Below are 26,590 nucleotides of genomic sequence, written 5' to 3' on the forward strand. Positions count from 1 at the left end.
CCTGCGCGCTCGTGGAGGTGGTGGCCGTTCTCGGTAGTGGCCCGGCGACTCTCCGCGCGGCGGGCGCGGCCATGGCGCAGCCGGGAAAGCTGCTTAAGGAGCAGAAGTACGACCGGCAGCTGAGGTGAGCCAGGGCTCACCGAGTCGGGCGGGCCAGCGGGTTCCTCTGCGTCCGGGCCGGGGCTAAGCGGGCGGGCGGCGTGGTTGGGCCTCCCTCAGGCCTCCCACCGGGCTGGGCCGGGCCGTGCAGCCGGCGCTCAGGGTTCCGGCCTGGGGCCGGCGGTGCTTCCCGAGGGCCGGGACTCGCCTTCCCCGAGGGGCGCGCCCGCCCGCTCGCCACGCTGTGTGCAGGTCGAGGTGCACCGTCCCAGCGTCAGCCGGGTCACCGGGGCGGCTGCCAGTTCCACCTCGCTGTGCTCAGGCTTCTCGTTTTGCAGAATGAGGGGATCGGGAATACCCCATCCCGGCCGCAGAGAGCAGCACCGAGTCTTAGGTATTGTTCTAAGCCGGAGCTGTCCACTAGAAATATAATGCTAGTCTCATGTAAACCACCTGTGTAGTTATATATATTTTTTGGTAGCCACATTAAGAAAGGAAAAATAAACAGGTGAAAATAATTTTAATAATGCAGTTTATTTTATTTAACCCAATATATCCAAAGTATTACCATTTTAATGCATAATCAGTATAAAAAGTTATTAGAGATATTTAACATTTTTTTCCATTCTGTCCTTGAAATCCAGCACTTTACACTTATAGCACATCTCAGTTTGGACTAGCCTTATTCATTAGCCACATGTGGCTAATGGCTACCTTAATGGACACTGCAGGTCTAAGCCATCGGGCTGGTTCTTGACTACTTCCTCTCCCATGCATTTTCTCCTAACACTCCCCATTCCTTATTTATTGATCATCTTCTGTGTGTTAAGGCAGCAGAAGTAACACAAATGTTTGGCCCGCTTCCTTTCTGGAGCCCCCAAGCCAGAAGTTACAGTGTGTCCCTAAGGACTGGAACCCATTTGTACCTACAGCTTAGTGCTGGGTTAGGGGCTTTATGCACTCAATTCGGAGAGCAGCCTTGAAGGTAGATATTCTCTCTGCTTTATAGATGGGGAAACTGGGTCTTAGAGAAGTTCTGTAACCTGCCCAGTTTCCCATGTATTTGAACCAGGATGTAAACTCAGGTCCTTCTGGCTTTTTCAGAGCTGGTACTATTGGCTCCTGAGCTTCTGGGGAAAGAAGCAAGGTGGCAGAGCCCTTGTAACCAACTTGTGTTCTCTTGTAAATTCTTGGAGATCCTTGTGTTTTGAATGCAGATGTAACCATACATGACAGAGCTGAGAAAATATTTTAGATTACTAAGTAACTGTGACAAAAAAGCATTTTTGCTGAGTCCAGTCCATTTAAGGACCAAACTTTACCTTTCACCGTGAGAACTGTTTATTGGCTTTGAAGTGTCAGAGGGAAGCGGTTACAAGCAAAGCAGCAAAGCTGTTGAGCCAGCTAGCAGTCAGCAGGCCCTGTTTTCCTTAGGCCAGCAAGAGAATAGAGAGGATTGATTTCTTGTTTGGGCCGTTTCTTGAAATATATTACCTAGAGATGCGCCAGTATTCTTTTAGGCTTACTTTCCAACTACCCGGGTATCCATCAACCAAATATGTCAGGTGTCTTCTGTGTGCCCTACTTTCACAGAAAAAACAGACATTTCCAGTCTGTCTGGTTCTTCTAGGCTATTCCTCCATGCATTTGACAGTTATTCAGTGATCACTTATCCTGGGCAGAGCACTGTATCGGGCATTGGGGTTCCAGTGGTGAACAGTGGGAGTGGTCTGGACCCTTATGGAGCTTAGAGTGGAATGGAGAGATGGGTGTTCAGCAAATAAAACACCAAATGAGGGCTTCCCTGGTGGCGCAGTGGTTAAGAATCTGCCTGCCAATGCAGGGGACGCGGGTTTGATCCCTGGTCTGGGAAGATCCCACATGCTGCAGAGTAACTAAGCCCGTGCGCCACAACTACTGAGCCTGCGCTCTGGAGCCCACGAGCCACAACTACCGAAGCCTGCGCGCCTAGAGCCCGTGCTCCGCAACAAGAGAAGCCACCGCACTGCAACGAAGAGTAGCCCCGGCTCGCTGCAACTAGAGAAAGCCCAGGCACAGCCACGAAGACCAGGCACAGCCATGAAGACCAAGCGCAGCCAAAAATAAATAAATAAAATAAATTAATTAAAGAAAAAAACCCCAAATGAGGCAGTTACAGTTGTGATATGCTCTGGAGGACATATGGGCTACATAAAAAGAGGGAATCTGCTTTAGATCAGGTGACAGGGAAGGCACCTTAAAGTCTATCAGTCCTCCAGGCTATGAAACTTTTCTAATGACTTGGGCTCCCCCTATACTAGTTCCTATACTGACAAGAAAAGATACATTAGTTAATAGGCTTTCTGGGCGAAGGTAACCAGGTTGGATCAGCTGTCATGATGCTTATTTGATCATGTACCTTGCCATGTTGATGATATGCTGGTGTGACAGGATATAACATATATTTCAGGTTATAACATATTTCTAATCCTTATTACATCTTTCTGTTTGTTAATGTATTAATGCATTTATTAATCATGCTATTAGAATGTTCATTGGGAATTACATTTTAAAGCACTCTTATTGAAGTCAGTGTGAAGGCTTTTCAGATGATAATTCAGTTTTCTTGGTAAAGCTTTTCTCACTCTTGCAGACGTCATGGTGATAAGTCCTATGTCAAGATCTTAAATATTCTGGATCCCTGTAACTTAAGGAGAAATGAAATAGAGAATAATAGGTTTTAAATCTAAGGTACTTCTCGGGACTTTCCTGGCGGTCCAGTGGTTAAGATTCCACACTTCCACTGCAGGGGGCGCAGGTTCAATCCCTGGGAGGAGAACCAAGATCCCACATGGCCCACATGCCGCGTGACACGGCCAAAAAAAAAGAATAATAATAATAAATAAATCTAAGTTTCTTCTCTAATGTTAATGACTACAAAGACTTTCTGTTCTGTAAGTTATCTGGCTTGAAAAGAGTAATGGACTAGGAGCTGGAAGACCAAATTTTTAGTCCTGATTTAACCCCCCCTTTAACCATGCCAGGCATCAACCTGTTTGAGTCTCAGGTTAGTCAGCTATATAATCCCCGTAACACCCCCTGCTGTTCCTGTCTCGCATATTTGCCGTGGTTGTCACATCAGTTATTCTATACGAGAACACTTTAAAGATCAAAGATCATGATTCAAATAAAGTTGTATTTTCATGAAAGCTTTGTAAACGTTAAATTTGTGTGTTCTTTTGTAGGTTGTGGGGTGATCATGGGCAAGAGGCTTTAGAATCTGCTCATGTTTGCCTAATAAATGCAACAGCTACAGGAACTGAAATTCTTAAAAACTTGGTACTACCAGGTATTATACTTTTGTTGTTGTAAATTTACTTCTTTAAGGTTTTGAGCTAGAAATATATATTCTTGACTGACTCTTGTTTTGTCTCCCAGGTATTGGTTCATTTACAATTATTGATGGAAATCAGGTCAGCGGAGAAGATGCTGGAAATAAGTATGTTCTATTCTTTTCAAATACCTGCATGTTAGGGAAGGCAGTGCCTTGTCATGGGAGAGCAAGGCCTGAATCGCAGCTTCAACTCCTCAGTCAGGGTGACTTAACTTCCAGGTGGAAATAGTCCCTATGCTTAGGATCATGGCAAGGATGAAGTGAGTTAATATAGGTAAAGTGCTAGCACAGTGTCTGGCAAATAGGCCTTTAGTAAAAGATACCCATCATTACTGTCTTTATTGTTGTTATTAATGAAAAAGGGTAGTCATTATTACTTTATTTGTGAAATCTGGATCCTTCCTGAGTCCTTATATTGATTCCTAGATGTTAGTATATAATTAACAATAATTGTATTTTCGGATTATAAGATAGTAAAAGCTACCTTTTGTTTGTGGTGTCTTCTAAGCTTAGTCCAGGTATATCTCTTTCTACACTACACTGTCTGTAAAACATGCTGTTCGTTTTTTTTTTTATAAATTTATTTATTTATTTTATTTTTTTGGCTGTGTTGGGTCTTCGTTACTGTGCACAGGTTTTCTCTAGTTGTGGCGAGCAGGCGTTACTCTTTGTTGCGGTGTGCAGGCTTCTCATTGCGGTGGCTTCTCTGGTTGCGCAGCACGGGCTCTAGGTGCGTGGGCTTCACTAGTTGCAGCACGCGGGCTCTAGAGCGCAGGCTCACCAGTTGTGGTGCACAGGCTTAGTTGCTCTGCGGCATGTGGGATCTTCCCGGGCCAGGGCTCAAACCCGTGTCCCCTGCATTGGCAGGTGGATTCTTAACCACTGCGCCACCAGGGAAGCCCTAAAATTGCTGTTTTAAAGATGGCCTGCATATCATTCTTTAAAGATGATCATATTTAGACTTTCAGAGCATTCCCCAATTTGGATTTCATGCTTGCCTTTTCAGGGACTTGGAGTCTGGGATCTCTCATTATATTTGTCAGTAAACAACAACAATGAGTAAATAGATGGGAAATCAGAATTTGGTTCATATTGAGCTTTGTTATCTTTTCTCTGGGTGGTAATACAAGTTTCACTACCACAACACCCTTTTATTGGTATCTATAAAGAAAAAGTCCTGGGCTTCCCTGGTGGCGCAGTGGTTGGGAGTCAGCCTGCCGATACAGGGGACACGGGTTCGTGCCCCGGTCTGGGAAGATCCCACATGCCGCGGAGCGGCTTGGCCCGTGAGCCATGGCTGCTGAGCCTGCGCGTCCGGAGCCTGTGCTCTGCAGCGGGAGATGCCACAGCAGTGAGAGGCCCGCGTGCCGGAAAGAAAAAAAAAAAAAAGAAAAAGTCCTTTTATCTTTGCTTGCTTGGTTGGTTAGAACAGGGTATAATAAGAATGAAGTTTCTTTCTCTTGTGGAGCTGCTGAGCTTGTGCTCCAAGGGTACCCTGACTCTGATCAGCAGACTCAGATCTGGACCTTGGGGCACAACAAGGGTATGTGTGGGAGGAACCCTGAATAAATCTGTTATAGTTACCTGCAAAAGCAGACTATTCAATGCAGCATTTCCCAAGTGTGGTCAGTAGCTGTTAAATGGGCAAATGGATTCCATGGTCAAATGAGTTTGGGAAATGGGTCAAATTAAACTAAATATTTCTTTAGTGTAAGACTTCAACATCATGCGTATTACATATATTATGAATTTCCAAGAGAGAATATAACATATGTTGTTTCCCAAACTTTTTAAAGCCCGGGAACCCTTTTCTCTCAGAGCATTTTGTGAAATTCATGTTCTGTGGTACATACTTTGGGAAACATTGATTTATTAGCCTGTCTTTGGTTACAAGTTTCATCCAGCTTTCTTCCTCCAGGAAGGCTGTTACAGTCTGAAATTAAAATATAGTTTGTTTTAAACTATGAATGAAATGCACCTGGTATTACAAATAACCTTTCCTTTATAGTCAGAGAAGCCATTAAATTTGTTTTTATTCTGTTTTAGTTTTTTCCTTCAGAGAAGCAGTATTGGCAAGGTAAAAAATCAGTTTGTTATAGAATATAGTTGTATTTGAACATCCAGTGATGCCACTGTGTTTCGATTGTTTGAAAAGCTTTACTTTAAAAGAGCTTATTATTACTCTGAGAAAAAAGCTAATTATCTCATTTTTTTTCTGATCTCGTAAATCTTTATATGCTTGGTAGTTTAAGAACTTAGAAGTACTATTCGTGTTTTTATTATCCTGTATTAAAGTTAAATATTCAGTGATGTTAATGTTCAGAGGTTGGAGTATTTTGGTTAAGAAGATTTTTTTTTACCAAGAGTTAGTCAGAATGTGTCTTAGTTTTGTATTTCATATTAAAAATCTTACAAAACCATATGGGTCAACTTAGTGTAGTATTCTGAATAGAAATGACTGTTTCTTTAATGACTGACCTCTCATGTGCAGGACTGTAAATGTGGGAGGTTAGAGTAAGTCTCAACTTGACTCAGAATCTCCCTGCCTCCTCCCCAGGGTTTTCTGGTCATTTGCCTAATCAGAAAAGTAGAGTGCAAGTCATGTAAGCATTTAAGAATTCTGAATAATGATGGTTTAGCTCTGTTTTAAGTAATACTCTGGTTTAGTCCCAGTTTAAACACTATGAAAAGCAGAGTTGTCATATCTGTGCATGGAATTTGGGTTGTTTTACAGTGTTTTTGCCTGATCTGTAAATTAAGGGGTTACATTTTAACCAAATTTTTTTCTAATTCAAGTAAAATGTTTTGTTTTTAAAAAGAACCGAGCTCAAGCCGCCATGGAATTCTTACAAGAATTAAATAACGATGTCTCTGGGAATTTTGTGGAAGAGGTATATATATATATGTATATATATACACATTATTATTTCTGGTCAGAAATTTAATTTTTTATTAATTCAGAGCCCTAGGAATTTAGAATTTTGAATCTTTGTATATTTATGTTGAGAGTTGAATTATTTTAACATTGGAGTCTAGCATTTACCTCACTTGTTCTAAAGTAGCTTAACTGTTTCTGTCATCTTTAATATGATTGTCAAATTGTTGGATTTTCTTTCCCCTGTCCTATTTAGAGTCCAGAAAACCTTCTAGACAATGATCCTTCATTTTTCTGTAGGTTTACCATTGTGGTTGCAACTCAGCTTCCTGAAAGGTAAATTTTTAAGTTAATTTGTTTTTATTTTAATCTCTTATTAGATTTGCATAGTTTTGTTTTCTCTGCAGAGTCTGTGGTCCTTAAAATTCTTAAACTCCATAGAAATCTTTAATTAGAAGTGCTTATAGATCTCCAGCACTAAAAAGATAGGGAAGAGAAAAATACTGAGATGTGAAACTTTAAAAAAAATATATTTAGAACAGTTAAATTGAACATTGGTTATTTTTTTAGTGAAAAAAAAACTAGTTAGAATTAATTATAGGGAGTGCTTGGTGCTGTATACAAAGGTTTTGTAAATATTTTCTTCTTTATTATGGAAATGTTTAGGAGATGTCTTTCAGTAGCATTCTCCCTAATACAAAGGACTAGGTTTTCATATCTCTCTAGTCCAAAAGATATACTTTCTTTGAGACTGCAACCTTGTGGAATTTCTTGCTTTTCAGCATATGTTTATGTAAATATGCTGTTTATGTAAATGCAATAGATATATCTTTGCATTTATTATTTAGTAAGAAAGTTGCTTTATTTTAAAGCATTTTCACATTTGGCATGTTTCCATTCGCTTATGTTCTTATCTTTTGTGCCTTCTTTTACAGTACATTACTACGTTTAGCAGATATCCTCTGGAGTTCCCAAATCCCTCTTTTGATCTGTAGGACATATGGACTAGTTGGTTATATGAGGATCATTATAAAAGAACATCCAGGTAAAATTGTTGCACATATGGGGCTTCCTATTGGTTACTTTAGCTATAATTTTAGGAACTTGACAATTTAGAAAGTCAATTTTAAATCACAGAGTAAATTTGTAGCAGCTCAACTCTGGCTATACTTTCAAAGTGGCAGTCAGAATCAGTAGGCTTTAATCTTTGTATTTCCTTTACTTAGCATTATAGAAGGATACAAAGCAGGAGATACAACAGGTGCAGCTGCTTCGTCTTATTAGGAGGCCCAGCAGCTATGCAAATACCTAGCTTTTTTTGCCTCCTAACCTACATAGGGCATGTATGTCTGGCACAGGTAAGAGCCAAGGTATGTGGGTTACACTGACACAGAGAGGATATGCCACCTTTTCCCCCACCAGTATTCTATTCCATTCTCATACAGGCATTAGGCTTCCCCAGTTCAGGTGTAATTGCACACAGCAAGCAAGGCATTTACCTAACTACTGTTCCAAGGAAACAGTGTTTATAGGAGACTGAACTCATCCATAGGCAGGCTTGCATCAGTTCAAGTCCCTTTATTTAGAAAATTTTAATCTTAAATCATCGTATAAAGTTTTCGTTCAGTACTCCTGCATTGCTCTGAGCCAGGTACTCTGCTAGTGTAATGACAGTCATTGGCATTGGTAGCATCACTGAAAAGTGGTATCTGCCTGGGCAGCTAAGGAGTGGCTTTTGAGGATAAGTTTTTGGCAGTGGTGCTGGGTCATTTAAGAGTTGTAAGTAGGAAAGTGACGAGGTAAACATTTTGTTTTAAACCGGTCACTCTGAAACCCGGTGGAGAATGAATGGATTTGAAGGGACAAAGATTGGAGACAAGGGTTGCTTTTAGGAGATTTTCAGTGGTCTAGGTAAGAGAAAGAGAGAGACAGAGAGAGATCTCCTGACTGAGGGCAGATGTTATAAGGATAGGGAAGAGGGGGTAGATGGTAATGAAGGTTAACATTGCTAGCTGTGTGCCTGCCTTTATGTGGATTATTTCATTTAATCTTTCCAATATCCTTGTAAGACTGATACTGTTTTATCTGCTTTTTACAGATAAGGATGCTGAGGCATAGAGAGATTAAGCTATTTGCCTAAGGTCACACAGCTGGCAAGTGACAGAATGGAGCCTAGCTCTAAACACTCACTGAAATTACACTTTCCCATGCTCCCCTATGTGGAGAGCTGTGTATGAAGTGACATCAGGATGTGGGGAGGGACTGATACTGGGCCAAGGAAGCTCAAAGTCAGGGAAGACCATCACATTTCTAGGGAAGAGGTCTAGGTAGATGGTGATGCTGTCTGTTGAAGACCACAGGCGGAGGAAGGGTAGGTTGTTGGGTGCTATCGGAACGCAAATTTTACCTATTTTGATCTTTTCCAATTGTAATAAGAAAATTCTTCACTAAAGGAATCTTGGTTTTACTTTTATTAAAACTATAGTCCAAAAAAAAAAAAAAACTATAGTCCACTTAAAATTTGTGCATTTAGTAAAATACAAATTTATATGTATATGTAAATTAAACTCAATAATGAACAAAACAATGAGAAAAACCTGTAGGCCCTATGCCCATTTAAAAATTACAGATTTCCTGGCTTCCCTGGTGGCACAGTGGTTGAGAGTCTGCCTGCCGATGCAGGGGACACGGGTTCGTGCCCCGGTCCGGGAAGATCCCACGTGCCGCAGAGCGGCTGGGCCTGGGAGCCATGGCCGCTGAGCCTGCGCGTCTGGAGCCTGTGCTTCGCAACGGGAGAGGCCACAACAGTGAGAGGCCCGCGTACCGCAAAAAAAAAAAAAAAATTACAGATTTCCTAAGTTCCTATAATGTATGTACTGCCAGCAGTATTGCTAAAGAAGTAAGTTTATCTTTTGGGATTATTTGTTTCACAGTAATAGAATCTCATCCAGATAATGCATTAGAGGATCTACGACTGGATAAGCCATTTCCTGAACTGAGAGAACATTTTCAGTCTTATGATTTGGATCATATGGAAAAAAAGGTTGGTAGTGTGTGTGACCTTCCATTTATAGGTATACTTAAAACTTTGTTTTTAACCTAAGGTTTTTGAATTAAAAAGTGAGGAAATACTATAAACCTCCGTAGTCCTGTCATCCAGGTCACATAGTAACAACATTGTACCTAATTTGTTTTAAATAAATCTATCTTTCCCCAAAATTTAAAAACTTTTTTATTGAAGAAAAGTACATTAACTGAACATATCTGTGTAATCAACACCCAGGTCAAGAAATTGGACATTAACATATCCCAGAAGCCCTCTTCATGGCTCTTTCCTAAACAAATAGATGTCCTTTTTAAAACAGTTTGAATTTGGGGTGGTGTTTGTTGAAATTGACTCCTCTTAAAACTTATTTTTAGTGTTTGAGAATTACCAAGGCAACTGCATATTTCATTATAGAAATAATGATATTTATAACAGGCCATGTAATTTAAGGCATACACACACACACACACACACACACACACATATTTTTTTTTTCCCCTGACTACCCATTAATTAAATGCAGGTATTTGGTTCATCAGAAAACACAGAAAGGATCCCTTTTCCTTAGTCTAGGATTGGTATCTGAAATCGAGATACTTGAGCTTTGTTTTTGGGTGGCAGTCCCTGAGACAGTTTTCTTAATGGTAGAATGGGGACAATCATAGTATATACCTGCCTTATTAGAATTAAATTGGACACTGCCTTCAAAATCTTTGTAAAGCAGTTTTTGTTAACCCAGTTCATTTTCCTTTGTTCATTATTCCACATATACTGAGAGATGTAAACATTGTTGAATAATTGAATTTAATAAATATTGTTGAATTTGTTGAAAATGATATGATATAGTGAAAAATAAATGTCAACTAATTAATGTTAACTAATACTGATATTTCCTTTGATTCTTTTATTTTTAGGACCATAGCCACACTCCATGGATTGTGATCATAGCTAAATATTTAGCACAGTGGTATAGTGAAGTACGTCCTTTCTTGAAAAAAGAAATTCCATATATGACTGTATTTTTTCAGTTTATTATAAAGAATTTCATTGGAGGGGGTGGGACATTGATTTTTTTTTCCTTATGTGGTTATAGGGCAGCTGATTTAAACTGCTAGTTTAAATCTAGCAGTTTCTCTTTTGATACTGACATTTTTATTAACAAAATGAAATTTGAACAAATGTCATTCTGAAACTGGCAGTGGGGAATGAATGTAGAGAAGTGGCCCACAGTTTCTGTTTTCTATCAAGTCAGCTGATTTTACCAAGGTATAGATTTGCTGATGAAATCTCATATGGATAGGGGGAAACTGGACTTTCAGTTTCCATATTTTGAGTTTTTACAACTAGATTAAAATTTTTTTAACCCAATTTAGACTAATGGACGAATACCTAAAACGTATAAAGAAAAAGAAGACTTCAGAGATTTGATCAGACAAGGTAATATGGGATGTGATTAAATGTATAAAGTTTGAAAAGCATATTGCTTGAAGCTAATGTTTATTGAATTTCTGTCAACACCTTTGTCAGATGATGCCATCATGAGATTTTCTTTTTTTAATTTGTTTATTTTTGGCTGCACTGGGTCTTCGTTGCTGCACACGGGCTTTCTTTACTTGCGGTGAGCGGGGCCTACTCTTCGGTTCGGTGCATGGGCTTCTCATTGCGGTGGCTTCTCTTGTTGAGGAGCATGGGCTTTAGGCACACGGGCTTCAGTAGTTGTAGCTCGTGGGCTCTAGAGTGCAGGCTCAGTAGTTTTGGTGCACGGGCTCAGTTGCTCCGCGGCATGTGGGATCTTCCTGGACAAGGGCTTGGACCGGTGTCCGCTGCATTGGCAGGCGGATTCTTAACCACTGCGCCACCAGGGAAGCCCCCATCATGAGCTTTTATTTTATTTTCCTCGTGAGGTTAAGGAGCCACTCCTTGTGTAGTTTTAAGAATGACCAGTGGGCTTCCCTGGTGGCACAATGGTTGAGAGTCCGCCTGCCGATGCAGGGGACACAGGTTCGTGCCCCGGTCTGGGAAGATCCCACATGCCGCGGAGCGGCTGGGCCCGTGAGCCATGGCCGCTGAGCCTGCGCGTCCGGAGCCTGTGCTCTGCAAGGGGAGAGGCCACAACAGTGAGCGGCCCGCGTACCGCAAAAAAAAAAAAGAATGGCTAGTGATGAGCCATATTTCTTCTTAAGGTTCAGTATCCAGTCCTCCCTTCAGAATCTGACAAGGTTATCTCCATAATGCTGGGGGGAGAGAAAGAGTGAAAAGAAAAGGGCTTTGTTTGCTAATCAATTTCTATTTTAATAGGAATTCTAAAGAATGAAAATGGGGCTCCGGAAGATGAAGAGAATTTTGAAGAAGCTATTAAAAATGTGAACACAGCACTAAATATAACTCAGGTATTAAAAGCTGATGAGGTATTCACAAATGAAAGGTGTTTTCTGAAGTCCTCATACGTGAAATAGTTGATTTTAATTTTAAATTTCTCAAACTGTACAGTTGGTTAGAAATTAATACCTATAATACAGCTTGAATATTCTTTTAATAAGATTCTGTATTGTCCTTGTTAAAATGGATCTCAGTGCTTCAGCATATAATTTGATACAGTGATTTATATAAATTAATTGTTTGAAGTACATGATTTGTGAATAATAAGTGTTTTGGGGTAGGAATTATATAATGAAGGTGGTATTTTGCTGGTCCAAAATAGTGTTGCCTGAAAAGTTAAATCTTACCCTGCTTTGCTTTTGACAGTAATTATTTGGATACATTGGAAGATGTTCTTAATGACATTGTATACCTTAAAAATTACTTGGAGGATAACCTAGTTTAGTTGTTCTTTGTTTTGTTGTTGTTTTGTTTTTGAATTCTGGCCAGTGAGTTTTTTGGGGAACTTTGAAATAATACAACTGGTAGTATAAGTTAGAATTTTCTTATAATTTTTTTAATCCTTTTTTTTTTTTTTTAATCTTTTTTTTGGCTGCACCACACAGATTGTGGGATCTTAGTTCCCTGACAGGGATTGAACCCGGGCCCTCAGCAGTGAGGGCCTAACAGTTAGCAGTGTGGAGTCCTAACCACTGGACCACCAGGGAATTCCCAGAATTTTCTTATAATTTAAAACAGGAAAAAAATGCTACCTTTCAAGTTAGGAAAGCACTCAAGGTGTCATTACGTACTTTTTGGAGACAGTGAGGTAGTGTTGCTGAGTGATTAAAAGTGTGTGCTCTGTGAATCACACAGTTTTCTGGGGTGATGAAAATTTTCTGTGTCTCAGTTGGGGTGATGGTTAGAAGTATGTATATAGTTATCAAAAATCATTGAATTGTACATTTAAGATTTGTACATTTGGGGCTTCCCTGGTGACGCAGTGGTTGAGCATCCGCCTGCCGATGCAGGGGACATGGGTTCGTGCCCCGGTCCGGGAAGATCCCACATACCGTGGAGCGGCTGGGCCCGTGAGCCATGGCTGCCGAGCCTGCGTGTCCAGAGCCTGTGCTCCGCAACGGGAGAGGCCACAACAGTGAGGCCCGCGTACCACAAAAAAAAAAGAAAAAACCCCAAAGAAACAAAAAAGATTTGTACATTTTGCTGAATGTAAAATTTACCCCAATTAAAAAAAACAAGGTTCTCATGGTTGGGGGACAGTGAACTAAGCAAACAGACAAACGTACCAGGTGCTGTGAACAAAATAAGAGTAGAACAAAGGGGTAGAGCATGATGGAGAGGAGGTCTGGGATCAGGAGGGGCCAGGGAGACTCTCAAAGAGATGTGTTTAAGCAGAAGCCTAAGTGAAGTGTCATGCAGAGGCCTAGAAGAAGAACTTTTCAGGCCAAGGAAGCACATGTGCAAAGGCCCAGAAGTGGGATGATGCTTGGCATTTGTTCAAGGATCAGTATGAAAGCCACTGTGATTGGAATGAAGTAAACAAGGGGGAAAGAGGTGGGAGGGATTTAAGTTTGGAGAGGCAGAAAGGGCCTGATCATAAAGGCACTGCAGGCCACTAAAGTGTTTTGAGCCGGGGAATGGAGTGACCTGATTTATATTTCTAAAAAAGTTATTCTGGCTCTTGTGAGGTCAAAAGACTGTAGGGGACTGGGAGTGGAGGCAGAGAGAGCAGTTAGGAATTACCAGTAAGAAAGTTCTTTTTTCCACACAACAGTAGAATCAAAGCCTAAGATTTCTATAGTTTTTATTGATGTATGATGTTCTTGCTAGCATTAAACGTCCTTAATTTAACTACCTCATTTCTGTCAGAGTGGTTGTCTCTTTCAGCAGTCACTAATTAGGGTGTAAAGGTTTCAGATTTTTGACAAGATGGAAAAACATGAAGGACTACAAATCTAGCTTGGTATTAATGTCTGTTATCTTTGTTCTGTCTTCAAATATGACTATAAAAAGATTTAATTAGGCTCCTTCTTTACTCTATTTATGATGTAAGAGAATAGGTCAGTCTTTAACGCTAACAGCAGTGGGCAGGAGGGGACTTTCTTCCATTCGCTCTTTCGCCAGTAAATCTCCATCTGGTGGTGATTCTGAATAAAAGTCTAAGTTTGTATTTGAACTTGTTTGGAAAATTGCAGTGGAAGTTAAAGTGGGCAGTGAAAATAAAAGTGAACTTATATTAATTCTTAGTATAAGTAAATGTTTCCTGTTCCTTTGTTAGATCCCAAGCAGTATTGAAGATATATTTAATGATGATCGCTGCATAAATATCACCAAACAGGTAACAATAACAAAAAAAGTAAAAATAATGCCACCTTAACCTTTGGGTCAAATTCAGATGTCACTTAATATTAATTTTTTTTGCTTCTTTTAGACTCCGACATTTTGGATTTTAGCTCGTGCCTTAAAGGAATTTGTGGCCAAAGAGGGTCAAGGAAATTTACCTGTTCGGGGCACAATTCCTGATATGATTGCAGATTCAGGCAAATATATAAAACTGCAAAATGTGTAAGTCACCTGTTTTCAAACTATGTAGTAGAAAAATCAATCTGTTTATATTAGAGATGAACATATTTTATCAGTCTACCAGAAATCAGAAATCAAATGGAAACCTGTTATAATCTTATCACTTTAAAAATAATCTAAGGGACTTCCCTAGGGGCATAGTGGTTAAGAATCCCCCTGCCAATGCGGGGACACAGGTTCTATCCCTGGTCCGGGAAGATTCCACATGCCGCGGAGTAACTAAGCCCGTGTGCCACAACTACTGAGCCTGTGCTCTAGAGCCTGTGAACCACAGCTATGGAAGCCTGCACGCCTAGAGCCCGTGCTCCACAACAAGAGAAGCCACTGCAATGAGAAGCCTGCACACCACGACAGAGTAGCCCCCGCTCGCCACAGCTAGAGAAAGCCCATGTGCAACAACGAAGACCCAATGCAGCCAAAACTAAATTTATAAAAATAAGCTAAAAAACTTAGGGGGCAGATTTTTAAAATATATATATATTTTTTTGTGGTACACGGGCCTCTCACTGTTGTGGCCTCTCCCGTTGCGGAGCATAGGCTCCGGACGCGCCCGCCCAGCGGCCATGGCTCACGGGCCCAGCCGCTCCACGGCATGTGGGATCTTCCCGGATCGGGGCACGAACCCGTGTCCCCTGCATCAGCAGGCAGACTCTCAACCACTGCGCCACCAGGGAAGCCCATGTTTTATTTTTAAAAATAGTTTTAAGTTCACAGCAAAATTGGGCAGAAAGTATAGAGTTCCCGCATACCCCCGAAGGGTCAGATTTTGTTTTTCATATTTCAAGGTAAAACCTAACATTTGAGCACTTAACTCTGTGCTATCAACTGTTCAATGTATTAACTAATTTAATATTCACAATAGCCCTATGAGAGAGATACTATTATTGTCCCAGTTTTACAGGTGAGAAAACTAAGACATAGTAGAGGTAATTTTTTCAGGGTCTGACAGCTGGAAAATGGCAAAACCAAGATTTGAATCTATGCAACTCACCTCTGTACTCTTAACCATGGCCCTATACTCTCTTTTATCTGTAATTTAAAACTTTGAAGTCTTTAGTTTTGATGAATTTTTTGTCATTAATTTTCATAATTTAAAGAGTTCATGACTATAGATAGATACCTATCCAGGTATCACTAGCCTGAACCCAGGTAGATTGTCATAAGGACAGGTCTCAATGGATATTACCCTTGTGTACTTCGGGCATGGTGCTGATGAATCCAGGGCCACTGGCCTTGTTTCTTCAGGGGCCAGATGATGACACACAGAGAAGGTCTCTGTTGCCTAGACAGATTGTATGCTTCATCTCAGTCATTCTCTAACACATCTTTATTGCCCTAGCCTAAAAGTTCAACTACCTAAAACTTGGGAAAAGTCAGTTGAGGACAAAAGAATTATGACCTCATATCAGAGGTAGTCAGCTTAACACTGATTGTCTCTAGAGGGTGAAAGTGTAAATAGACTTAAAGAAAAGTTTTACATGAATTTATAGATGGACAGTTTTGAAGTATTTAACTTTCCTTGGACTTGACTTCAAGGAGATTGTGTTCTTTTGCAACATATTTTGTTAGGTCCTCTGTCAGAGAAGCATGGATCATGGATCTCTCTAGAAGGGCAGTTTTTAAGTTAGTATTGAGGGAGCCTAGGTTATTAGTGCAGTCCAAGAATCCATCACCAACCACTAACAGGTGCTGGTAGAATTTCCATGGCATTGTCACATTTGATGTGTTTTCACATCAGTATTTTTTCATGAAAGGGAAAGACATTTTTTGTTTGATTCATGGTGAGATTTAGATTTGGTAATTATTTATTTATTTATTTATATTTGGCTGCATTGGGTCTTTGTTGCTGCACACGGGCTTTCTCCAGTTGTGCTGAGTGGGGGCTACTCTTCGTTGCGGTGCACGGTTTTCTCATTGCCATGGCTTCTCTTGTTGCGGAGCATGGGCTCTAGGCACGCGGGCTTCAGTAGTTGTGGCACGCGGGCTCAGTAGTTGTGGCTCATGGGCTCTAGAGCTCAGGCTCAGTAGTTGTGGCACATGGGCTTAGTTGCTCCGCGGCATGTGGGATCTTCCCGGCCCAGGGCTCGAACCCGTGTCCCCTGCACTGGCAGGCAGATTCTTAAACACTGCGCCACCAGGGAAGTCCCCAAATTTGGTAATTTAAATATTCGTTAATAGTAGCTTTTTGTTGTTCTTTTCCAGTTACCGTGAAAAAGCAAAGAAAGATGCTGCTGCTGTGGGTAATCACGTTGCCAAATTGCTTCAGTCTATAGGCCAGGTAAGCTGCCGGGCACACTGCCTTTGATGGACAGTACAGCTCCATATAGGCCTGATTGCATCATGTAACTCCAGCCAGAAAAGGCTTAGAGAGAAGGTGTGGCACTGGCTCAAAGCTTCTTTAGAGGTGTCCTCACTTGCCTGCTAATGAGAAGGCCTGTCATAGTGATGGGCTTTGTGCTGCACCCTCTGTTAATCTGCTTTTATACTGGAGCAAAATCTGCATTTATCTCTTTACAGGCACCAGAGTCCATTTCAGAGAAAGAATTAAAATTACTCTGTAAGTCACCTTGACTTAATTTCCTTATTTTGTTTGATAAAAATGTGCCATGGGAAATGTTCCCAGCAATTTTAAATGGTTGAAATTAAAAATTTTCCATGGTCTCAGTGGTATTGACATAGGTAATTATTGGGTAAGGTTTTTTTTCTCATAATAAATGGAGAGGGTGTTCTAAGACTGGTCAGAGGTAGAGCATATTTATCTAATGCTAAAAAGACATGAAGATCAATTAATTGAAAATTATCAGTAAGACAATTATTTTCAGCTTACCCATTTTTTTTTTTTTTTTTTTTTTTTTTTGCGGTAAGCGGGCCTCTCACTCTTGTGGCCTCTCCCGCTGCGGAGCACAGGCTCCGGATGCGCAGGCTCAGCGGCCATGGCTCACGGGCCCAGCCGCTCCGCGGCATGTGGGATCCTCCCAAACTGGGGCACGAACCCGCGTCCCCTGCATCGGCAGGCGGACTCTCAACCACTGCGCCACCAGAGAAGCCCCTCAGCTTACTCATTTTAAATAACTTGGGAAAGTTTTATCTGAAGGCTTTGGGTGTGAAGTCTTGAGTCACATGTACATTGAGAGTATTGGTTTAAATACTAACTTCGATCAGTGTTAAATGACTGTGATAGAATTAAGAATTTTGCCATCTAGTTTCAGAGTGGCTAGGCTCCTGGGGTCTTCTCAATAACTCCTGAGTAGGCCCAGAGAATTTAAGAGTTAGTTTAAGAGTAATAAAATCTGCTTTACATGCCATCTGAGGATTTTTCCCTGTAGCTATGACCCCTGGTTTCTGCAAAAGTCTACATTTTGTATGTTACCCATCCTTAAAATTATTTATCCAAATTATTCATTTTAAGACTCTTCAACATGTTTGTTTAGGCTTAGTTTCAATGTTTTGTTCCACTACTAATCTTACACCGTGTTTATGCATTAGTGTTTGTGCTACTAGATTATATGATACCAGATTAAAAGCTGGATGTGTTGGGTATTTGGGAGTTTATTATTCTGGTCTCTATTGGAATATGTTTGAAAATTTCCATAATACAAAGTTTTTTGCTTTTTTTAAAATTTTTTTAAAGCCTTACATATTCTCAGAGCACAGTATGTATAACACTCTCCTTCAGTACTGCTTGTCCATAATAATGATAAAAACTACTATTCATTGAGCCCTATCAGGCATTCTGCTTGGTACGTACTGTACACAGTTACACTTTTGATCCACAGAACAGCTCAAAGGTAAACAATATATCTCCATTTTACAAGTGAAAACTGAGGCTCAGAGAAGTGCCATCACCTATGTAGTCAGTGCTGAACTGGTTGTAATGCCAAGGACATGAATTTAAGATAACTTGTGTTCTGGTGCCATCTCTGCTAACTATTAGAACCTTTTCTTCATACTTCCATGTCTGTAAAGAGGATACACAGAATTTCCTCTTCTTAATTGGGATAGTCATGTATCTTAACCATTTACTTCCATAATGTCTTTTCTGTGTTCAGGCAGCAATTCTGCATTTCTTCGAGTGGTGAGATGTCGATCCTTAGCTGAAGAATATGGCTTGCATACAGTTAACAAGGATGAAATTAGTAAGTAAGAACGTTTTTTTTTTTAAAGTGATGTTTTTTCTTTTTAAAATTTATCTATTTATTTATTTATGGCTGTGTTGGGTCTTCGTTTCTGTGCTAGGGCTTTCTCTAGTTGCAGCGAGGGGGGGGCCAGTCTTCATCGCGGTGCGCGGGCCTCTCACTGTCGCGGGCTCTCGTTGCAGAGCACAGGCTCCAGACGCGCAGGCTCAGTAGTTGTGGCTCACGGGCCCAGTTGTTCCGCGGCATGTGGGATCCTCCCAGACCAGGGCTCGAACCCGTGTCCCCTGCATTGGCAGGCAGACTCTCGACCACTGCGCCACCAGGGAAGCCCCAGTAATAACCTTTTGATGCTAGGTTATTAATTCTAAGGATATAAATATTTTGTGTAATAACAGAATGTATAGTAGAGTGTATGGTGATAACATAAAGGATAATATAAATATTTATACTCTAAATTTTATTCTATAAACCTATCTAAGAAGTCATAATTTCAAATATAAAACTTAATATATACATACATAAAATCCTATTTAGGTCACTGAGTAAGTTGTGTGATATGTAGAAGAGCTAAAGTCAGCATACTACTACCATAGTAGAGGTTATGTGACCATAGCTAATAGTCTATAAGACCTTTGGATTTTATCTCAGTAACGTAGCTCCCTTTATTTTATAGTTATTTATCATTTTCTATTTTATTGTCACTAAATTTTATGATAGAATTGCCTTGTATTCTGAAACTTTTTGAGTATATAGTAAATTCAGTCCTTCCTTGTTTTTATGTCATGAATTACACAAATTATACTGAAATTTTTTTCCTTTCAGTTTCCAGCATGGACAATCCAGATAATGAGATAGTATTATACTTAATGTTACGGGCTGTTGATAGATTTCATAAACAACATGGTAGATATCCAGGTAAGAATAGCAATCAAATTATCAAATACAATAAAATCTTGTTTTTTGGCCACACAGCATGGCTTGTGGGATCTTAGTTCCCTGACCAGGGATTGAACCCAGGCCACAGCAGTGAAAGCTCCAAGTCCTAACCACTGGACCACCAGGGAATTCCCAATAAAATCTTTTTTTTTTTAATTAATTAATTTATTTTTGTCTGCGTTGGGTCTTTGTTGCTGCGCGCAGGCTTTCTCTAGTTGCAGTGAGTGGGGGCTACTTTTCTTGCGGTGTGCAGGCTTCTCATTGCAGTGGCTTGTCTGTGTTGCAGAGCACGGGCTCTAGGCATGCAAGTTTCAGTAGTTGTGGCACATGGCTCAGTAGTTGTGGCATATGGGCTTAGTTGCTCCGCAACATGTGGGATCTCCCCGGACCAGGGCTCGAACCCATGACCCCTGCATTGGCAGGCAGATTCTTAACCACTGCGCCACCAGGGAAGTCCCCAATAAAATCTTAAATAAATACTTAAATAGAATGAAATCTTAAAGGATTCTTGGGGTGTTTGCAGTAGTGATGCTTGAAGTCACACTGTAAACAATTTACACCTGGTTCGTCTCAGTGAGGAAATACCATTTGGTTTTTAAGTGTAACCAGTTGCAAGTAGTGTTTGATTCAACACAGGGGACTGTTGGTTGATTGCATATAGGATAAAATTTTTTCCTGTCAGTTTGTACAGTTTCCTTCTAAGACTCACACTGAGTTTGATTTAGTGGAATGAGAAAGCCACAAGAAGTATGCCTGTGATTTCTGAGCTCAGAACTCTGAAGATGTTTCTTTGCTCAGTATCTATTTTTTGTTATCTGTTAATTGGGGAATTGGCATATGCTCAAAGGTCTTCAGTTGCCCAGGATATCTTTATTAAGATTGTAATTTTAATTGTGCAGGATTATTGCATAGCAGCACATTCTGGGTGTGTCATAAAACCTGTTGTCCCAACTGATGTAGTATACCCACTGAGTTATAATCTTAATGAGCAAGCTTACCAGAAAAGGAAAAGGAATAAACACCAAATATGTATTGCTTTATTTGTATTGTTTGCTTAGAATGTATTTTTGGTTATCTCTTGCATAACCAACCATCCCCAAATTTAGTAGTTTAAAACAATCGATTTTTCTGTCTCATTGCTTTGTATGGGCTGGGCTCGGTTAGGCATTTCTCACTGGGGGAAGGGGATCTCATGGAGTTGCATGACGCCTGGGGCTGGAGTCATCCAAGAAGACATGCTCACTCACCTGTGTGGCACTTTAGTTGGGATATCCGGAACTGCTGTGGGGGGAGCGGGCGGGTGCTGGTCAGGCCTCTGTCTCCACATGGCTACTTGGGGCTTCCTTTTAGCATGGGAGTCCTAGATTTCTTACATAGTGGCTGCCTTCCCCAGAGTTAACATTCCAAAAGACCCAGGTGGAAGGTACAAGGCTTTTTATGACTTGGCCTTGGAAGTCACAGCATCACTTTTGTCATGTTCTGTTGGCTTCACAGGGTCACATTAGATTAAGAGCAGAAGGGGGACCACACAAGGGCACGAAGAGGTGTTCATTGGGGAGCCATCATGGGAGATTAGCTATTACATAGAGCATAGGCTTTGGAGTTAAACCTAGGTCCAAATCCAAGTTCTATCTATCACTTATTATCTCTTGATCTTGGGTGAGTCACTATTTCCCTCCAAGTCTCAGTTCTCTCAGTATGGAAAGGTGATAATAATAACTACTCTATTAGATTGTAAGGGTTAGATACGTGATGTATGAAAATCACTTAACATACTGCTTAGCTTTTTTTAAGTACTCAGTAAAGGGTAGATGCTACTATTTTGAGAAGGAGTGATGATAGGTTTTTTTTTTATTAATTAATTTTTATTTTTGGCTGCATTGGGTCTTCGTTACTGCACATGGGCTTTCTCTAGTTGCGGCAAGTGGGGGCTACTCTTCATTGCGGTGTGCGGGCTTCCCGTTGTGGTGGCTTCTCTTGTTGCAGAGCACAGGCTCTAGGTGTGCAGGCTTCAGTAGTTGTGGCATGCGGTCTTAGTAGTTGTGGCTCGCAGGCTCTAGAGCGCAGGCTCAGTAGTTGTGGCACACGGGCTTAGTTGCTCCGTGGCATGTGGGATCTTCCCAGACCAGGGCTCAAACCTGTGTCTCCTGCATTGGCAGGTGGATTCTTAACCACTGCGCCACCAGGGAAGTCCCAATGATAGTTTTTAAACTAGAGGGGTTAAAAAATAAAATAAACTAGAGGGTTTTAGTAATACCTGGATATTATGGCAATTACATTTTTCCTTCCAGTAGTAATAATAATAATAGCTTACCTTTGGGGACAAAATAGTTTCATCATTAAGAACTGCCTGGGCTCATATCACAGTTTTGCTACTTATGAGCTAAGTAACTCGGGCACATAACTTAATCTGTCTGTGCCTCAGTTTCCTTATCTGTAAAATGAAGATAATAATAGTGCCTACTTCATAGGGTTGCTGTAAGGATTAAATGAATTAATATTTTAGATGGTGTTTAGAACAATGTCCAGCATCTATTAATGCTCTGTAAGTGTTACCTATTATTATAGTTTTATATATGTCATTTAGTCTCCTGGAAATGGGTAATAAACGCTATAAGTTTTATAAAGGGTATAAATAGGACATTACTTTCTCATTCATTCAGTTCTATCAAATAATTACTGAGCACCACTACGTGTCAGATACTCTTCTAGATACTGGATAAGGAGCACTGAACAAAGCAGATTTGTCAAACTCAAATTTTTAATAGATTTTAGACGGTTTCTTTGATTGTTACAGGTTTGTGATAGCTGCAAATATTTGTCTCATACTTTCCATTATTTTTGTTCTTAATTCAGTTTTACACCTTAATGTTTTGACTAGAATACCTAAAACTGGATTAAATAAAGGAGATAGCCAATAATTTTGAGTCACATATTTATTTTAATGAAAATTAATTTGCATATATATATTTTAGGGGTATCTAACTATCAAGTTGAAGAAGATATAGGCAAGTTGAAGTCTTGTCTCACTGGCTTCCTTCAGGAATATGGATTATCCATAATAGTGAAAGATGATTATGTCCATGAATTGTGAGTATTTTTTTAGGGAATGCAAGAGACAATACTGTCCTGTCATAAGGCTAATCTATGTTCATGTCTCCATCCTCTCCTGTAGTTGCCGATACGGAGCTGCTGAACCACACACCATTGCTGCATTCTTAGGGGGTGAGTTCCAGAGATGAGAAGACTGTCACCTGTTGTTATATAGTACAGTTATGAAGTTTTGTTTTCCCAGCTGTTTTAACTAGGGAGGTCAGTGAAGCACAATGTTAATATTGAGTTTAGATTATTTTGGTACCCCCCAAACTGGTCTCCCTGCTTTCCATCTCTCCCACTGCTGTCCATTTTAAACTCCTGAAGAGTAATTAATCTTTCTAAAGCATAGCTCTGATTGTGTCTCTCACTTAACCCTCTCACCTGGCAGTACACACATATACACTACAGTAGTCCTCGGAAAATAAATCCAGAGTCTTTCATTTGACATTTAAAACATTCTGTGTTGGGCTTCCCTGGTGGCGCAGTGGTTGAGAGTCCGCCTGCCGATGCAGGGGACACAGGTTCGTGCCCTGTTCCCGGAAGATCCCACATGCCGTGGAGCGGTTGGGCCCGTGAGCCATGGCTGCTGAGCCTACGCGTCTGGAGCCTGTGCTCCGCAACGGGAGAGGCCACAACAGTGAGAGGCCCGCGTACCACCAAAAAAAAAAAAAAGTTTCTGTGTTCTGGTTTTACCCAGCCTTTCTGGCCTTGGTTTTTTCAAGTTACTTGCTTTTCCCCTAGACATGCCCTTTGATTTCCCGCTCCTTGAATCTTTACCCCAATCTGGGCCCATTTGCCTTAAGTCTCCCTGTTGCCTGCATGTCTAAAATCTACCTGTTCTTCAGGACCCAACTCAACAATACCATCTCTTAAATAAAACTCCTTGGAGCCTGGAAGTTTGAGGTCAGGGCCAGCATAGTTGGTTTCTGGTGAGGCCTCTCTTTGTGGCTTGTAGGCAGTCACAATCTTGCTGTGTGCCATAACCTCTTCTTTGTGCAGGAAGGTGAGGAGGCTCTCTGGTGTCTCTTCTTATAAGTATACTAATCCCATCATGAGGGCCCCACCCCCATGACCTCAATTACCTAATTACCTCCCAAAGACTTCAACTCCATCGCCAAATACGGTAACATTGGGGGTTAAGGCTTTAACATATGAATTTTGGGGGACATGCATTCGGTCTATAACATGTGCATTCTATAATCATTCTGCACAAGTCATTTCTTTCAGGTCTTTTTTAAAATATTATCTTCCCTGTGAGGCCATCCCTGATTCATTTAAAACAGTCCCTCCTCTTGCATCATATCCCCCTTCCTTGCTTTTTCTCCTTAGCACTTAGTCACTTGACGTTTTACTTATTTGTAAATTCTCTCTCCCTCACTACTGAAAAGTAAGATCCATGAGGATAAGGATTTTTGTCTTTTGTTCCCTGCTGTATCCTTAGTGCCTAGGACAGTATCTGGTACACAGTAGAGTCTCAAATTTTATTGCATCAGTGAATGTGAAAGCGGAAGCTTCAGATTATAAAAGATGAAAAATTGTCTTCTTGGTAGTTTTTTTTTTTTTTTTCTGTTGTTTTGTTTTGAATAGTAACTTTAAAACTTGTTACTGTTACTATATACTCAGACTGTTACTGAGTATAGCAGTCTGGGTATCTAATATAGATCCTTTCCAAATTACAGATATTCCTTTACCCTCCCTTTTTAAAAATATTTATTTATTTATTTTTGGCTGCATTGGGTCTTTGTTGCTGAACGCGGGCTTTCTCTAGTTGTGGTGTGCGGGCTTCTCATTGTGGTGGCTTCTCCTGTTGCAGAGCACGGGCTCTAGGCGCCCGGGCTTCTGGAGTGTGGCTCGCGGGCTCTGGAGCGCAGGCTCAGTAGTCGTGGCACACGGGCTTCGTTGCTCCGTGGCATGTGAGATCTTCCTGGACCAGGGCTCAAACCCGTGTCCCCTGCATTGGCAGGCAGGCAGATTCTTAACCACTGTACAACCAGGGAAGCCCCTTTATCCCCTCTTTTTTTTTTTTTTTTTGCGGTACGCGGGCCTCTCACTGTTGTGGCCTCTCCCGTTGCGGAGCACAGGCCCTGGATGCACAGGCCCAGTGGCCATGGCTCACGGGCCCAGCCACTCCACAGCATGCGGGATCCTCCCGGACCGGGGCACGAACCCACGTCCCCTGCATCGGCAGGCGGACTCTCAACCACTGCGCCACCAGGGAAACCCCCCCCTTTTTATTATAAAACATGCATAGGGTAAAATTCAAATGCAACAGAAGGGTATCCTTTGAGAATCCTTTCTGCCTATATTTAGCCTTTAAAAAAAGTGCAGTCATCCATACTATTGTTTTGACTTTTTCTTGCTTAATATATTTTGCCAGTCTTTTTAAACCACCATAATTAAAAATACTTCTTTTAAACTGTGGCATAATATGCCAGGGTGTGAATGTATATAACAAAATTTTTATTTCCTTTAATAACATAGTTATAAAAAATTGTAGTCCTTTGTTTTGATATGACTCAGTAAGTTATGTCTGTTTTGGATTACTTTTAAACATCTTTGGTTTTGGAAAGGAAAGGTTTTCTGTACAGAATTGAATATTTTTATAGAACTCTTGAAATTTACCTTTTTCAAAGATTTGCTTTTCTCCTTTTTCCTTGCAGGAGCTGCTGCTCAAGAGGTTATCAAAGTAATCACCAAACAATTTGTAGTTTTTAATAATACTTACATTTATAGTGGCATGTCACAAACTTCAGCAACTTTCCAGTTGTAGAATAAGTACCCTATAGTGTGTTAATGATTGAAACTGTAATTGCCTTCAGGTTGTGCTCCAGTCTGTAAAGTTCTGCTAAGGGAGAACTGTTAAGTTGTTTCCTTAATAAACATTTTTCTCACTTGTAATAATGTAGTCTTGTTCTTTGGGGAGCTGAGGTGGAGGGAGGAAGGAAACGGTTTTCTCAGAGAACAAAAGCTATCCATTTCTAACTGAGCTCATTATTTCTGGCTTGCTATTTCAAAGTTACTTAACATAGAAATGTCTTGTATGGACTTCCCTGGTGGTGCAGTGGACATGGGTTCGATCCCTGGTCCAGGAAGATCCCACATGCCGTGGAGCAACTAAGCCCGTGCGCCACAACTACTGAGCCTGCACTCTAGAGCTTGTGAGCGACAACTACTGAGCCTGTGTGCCACAACTACTGAAGCCCACGCGCCTAGAGCCTGTGCTCCGCAACAAGAGAAGCCACCGCAATGAGAAGCCCGCACAGCCCGCACACCGCAACGAAGAGTAGCCCCTGCTCACCACAACCAGAGAAAAGCCCACAGACAGCAATGAAGACCCAATGCAGCCAAAAATAAATTTTAAAATTTTAAAAAAAGGTCTTGTGTTACATTAGAAATAGCTTAAAATATTTTTTCTTATAATCTTAATGAATTTAAGGCACGTGCAGATTTTAGCTGTGGACATCTTAATACCGTCACTGTTTGTTAAAATACAATTTAAAAGGGGCTTCCCCCCAGGACATGGAAGCAACCAAAGTGTCCATCAACAGATGAATGGATAAAGAAGATGTGGCACATATATAAAATGGAATATTACTCAGCCATAAAAAGAAATGAAATTGTTATTTGTAGTGAGGTGGATAGACCTAGAGACTGTCATACAGAGTAAAGTAAGTCAGAAAGAGAAACAAATACTGTATGCTAACACGTAAATACGGAACCTTAAAAAAAAAAAAGGTTCTGAAGAACCTAGGGGCAGGACAGGAATAAAGATGCAGATGTAGAGAATGGACTTGAGGACACGGGGAGGGGGAAGGGTAAATTGGGAGGAAGTGAGAGTGTCAAAGACATATATACAATACCAAATTTAAAATAGATAGCTAGTGGGAAGCAGCTGCATAGCACAGGGAGATCAGCTGGTGCTTTGTGTGCACCTAAAGGGATAGGATAGGGAGGGTGGGAGGGAGATGCAAGAGGGAGGGGATATGGGGATATGTGTATACATATAGCTGATTCACTTTGTTTTACAGCAGCAACTAACAACATTGTAAAGCAATTATACTCCAATA

General features: G+C 40.8%; 1 protein-coding gene across 3 annotated transcripts; it reads left to right on the forward strand.

The window, feature by feature from the left end:
- Positions 1-25,509, forward strand: NAE1 (NEDD8 activating enzyme E1 subunit 1). Of its 3 annotated transcripts, XM_029209581.1 has the most exons (20): positions 1-124; positions 3,324-3,427; positions 3,517-3,577; positions 5,519-5,549; positions 6,292-6,363; positions 6,604-6,683; positions 7,283-7,392; positions 9,281-9,390; positions 10,308-10,370; positions 10,767-10,830; positions 11,692-11,783; positions 14,051-14,110; positions 14,204-14,337; positions 16,558-16,633; positions 16,873-16,912; positions 18,405-18,491; positions 19,314-19,406; positions 22,403-22,517; positions 22,603-22,652; positions 25,184-25,509. In XM_029209581.1, the coding sequence occupies exons 1-20, from the start codon at positions 72-74 to the stop codon at positions 25,291-25,293; spliced, it is 1,605 nt and encodes a 534-aa protein (XP_029065414.1). In that variant the 5' UTR covers positions 1-71; the 3' UTR covers positions 25,294-25,509. The 3 variants fall into 3 exon arrangements, 2 of the variants coding, with proteins under 2 accessions (XP_029065414.1, XP_029065424.1); XM_029209591.1 differs by lacking the exon at positions 6,292-6,363 and having other exon boundaries at positions 13-124; positions 25,184-25,421; XR_003791573.1 differs by lacking the exons at positions 16,873-16,912; positions 22,403-22,517; positions 22,603-22,652; positions 25,184-25,509 and having other exon boundaries at positions 13-124.
- The last annotated feature ends 1,081 nt before the right edge of the window (positions 25,510-26,590 follow it).

This window comes from Monodon monoceros, unplaced genomic scaffold, assembly GCF_005190385.1.
Source record: "Monodon monoceros isolate NGI ecotype Baffin Bay Population unplaced genomic scaffold, NGI_Narwhal_1 Super_Scaffold_10, whole genome shotgun sequence".
Taxonomy (NCBI): domain Eukaryota; kingdom Metazoa; phylum Chordata; class Mammalia; order Artiodactyla; family Monodontidae; genus Monodon; species Monodon monoceros.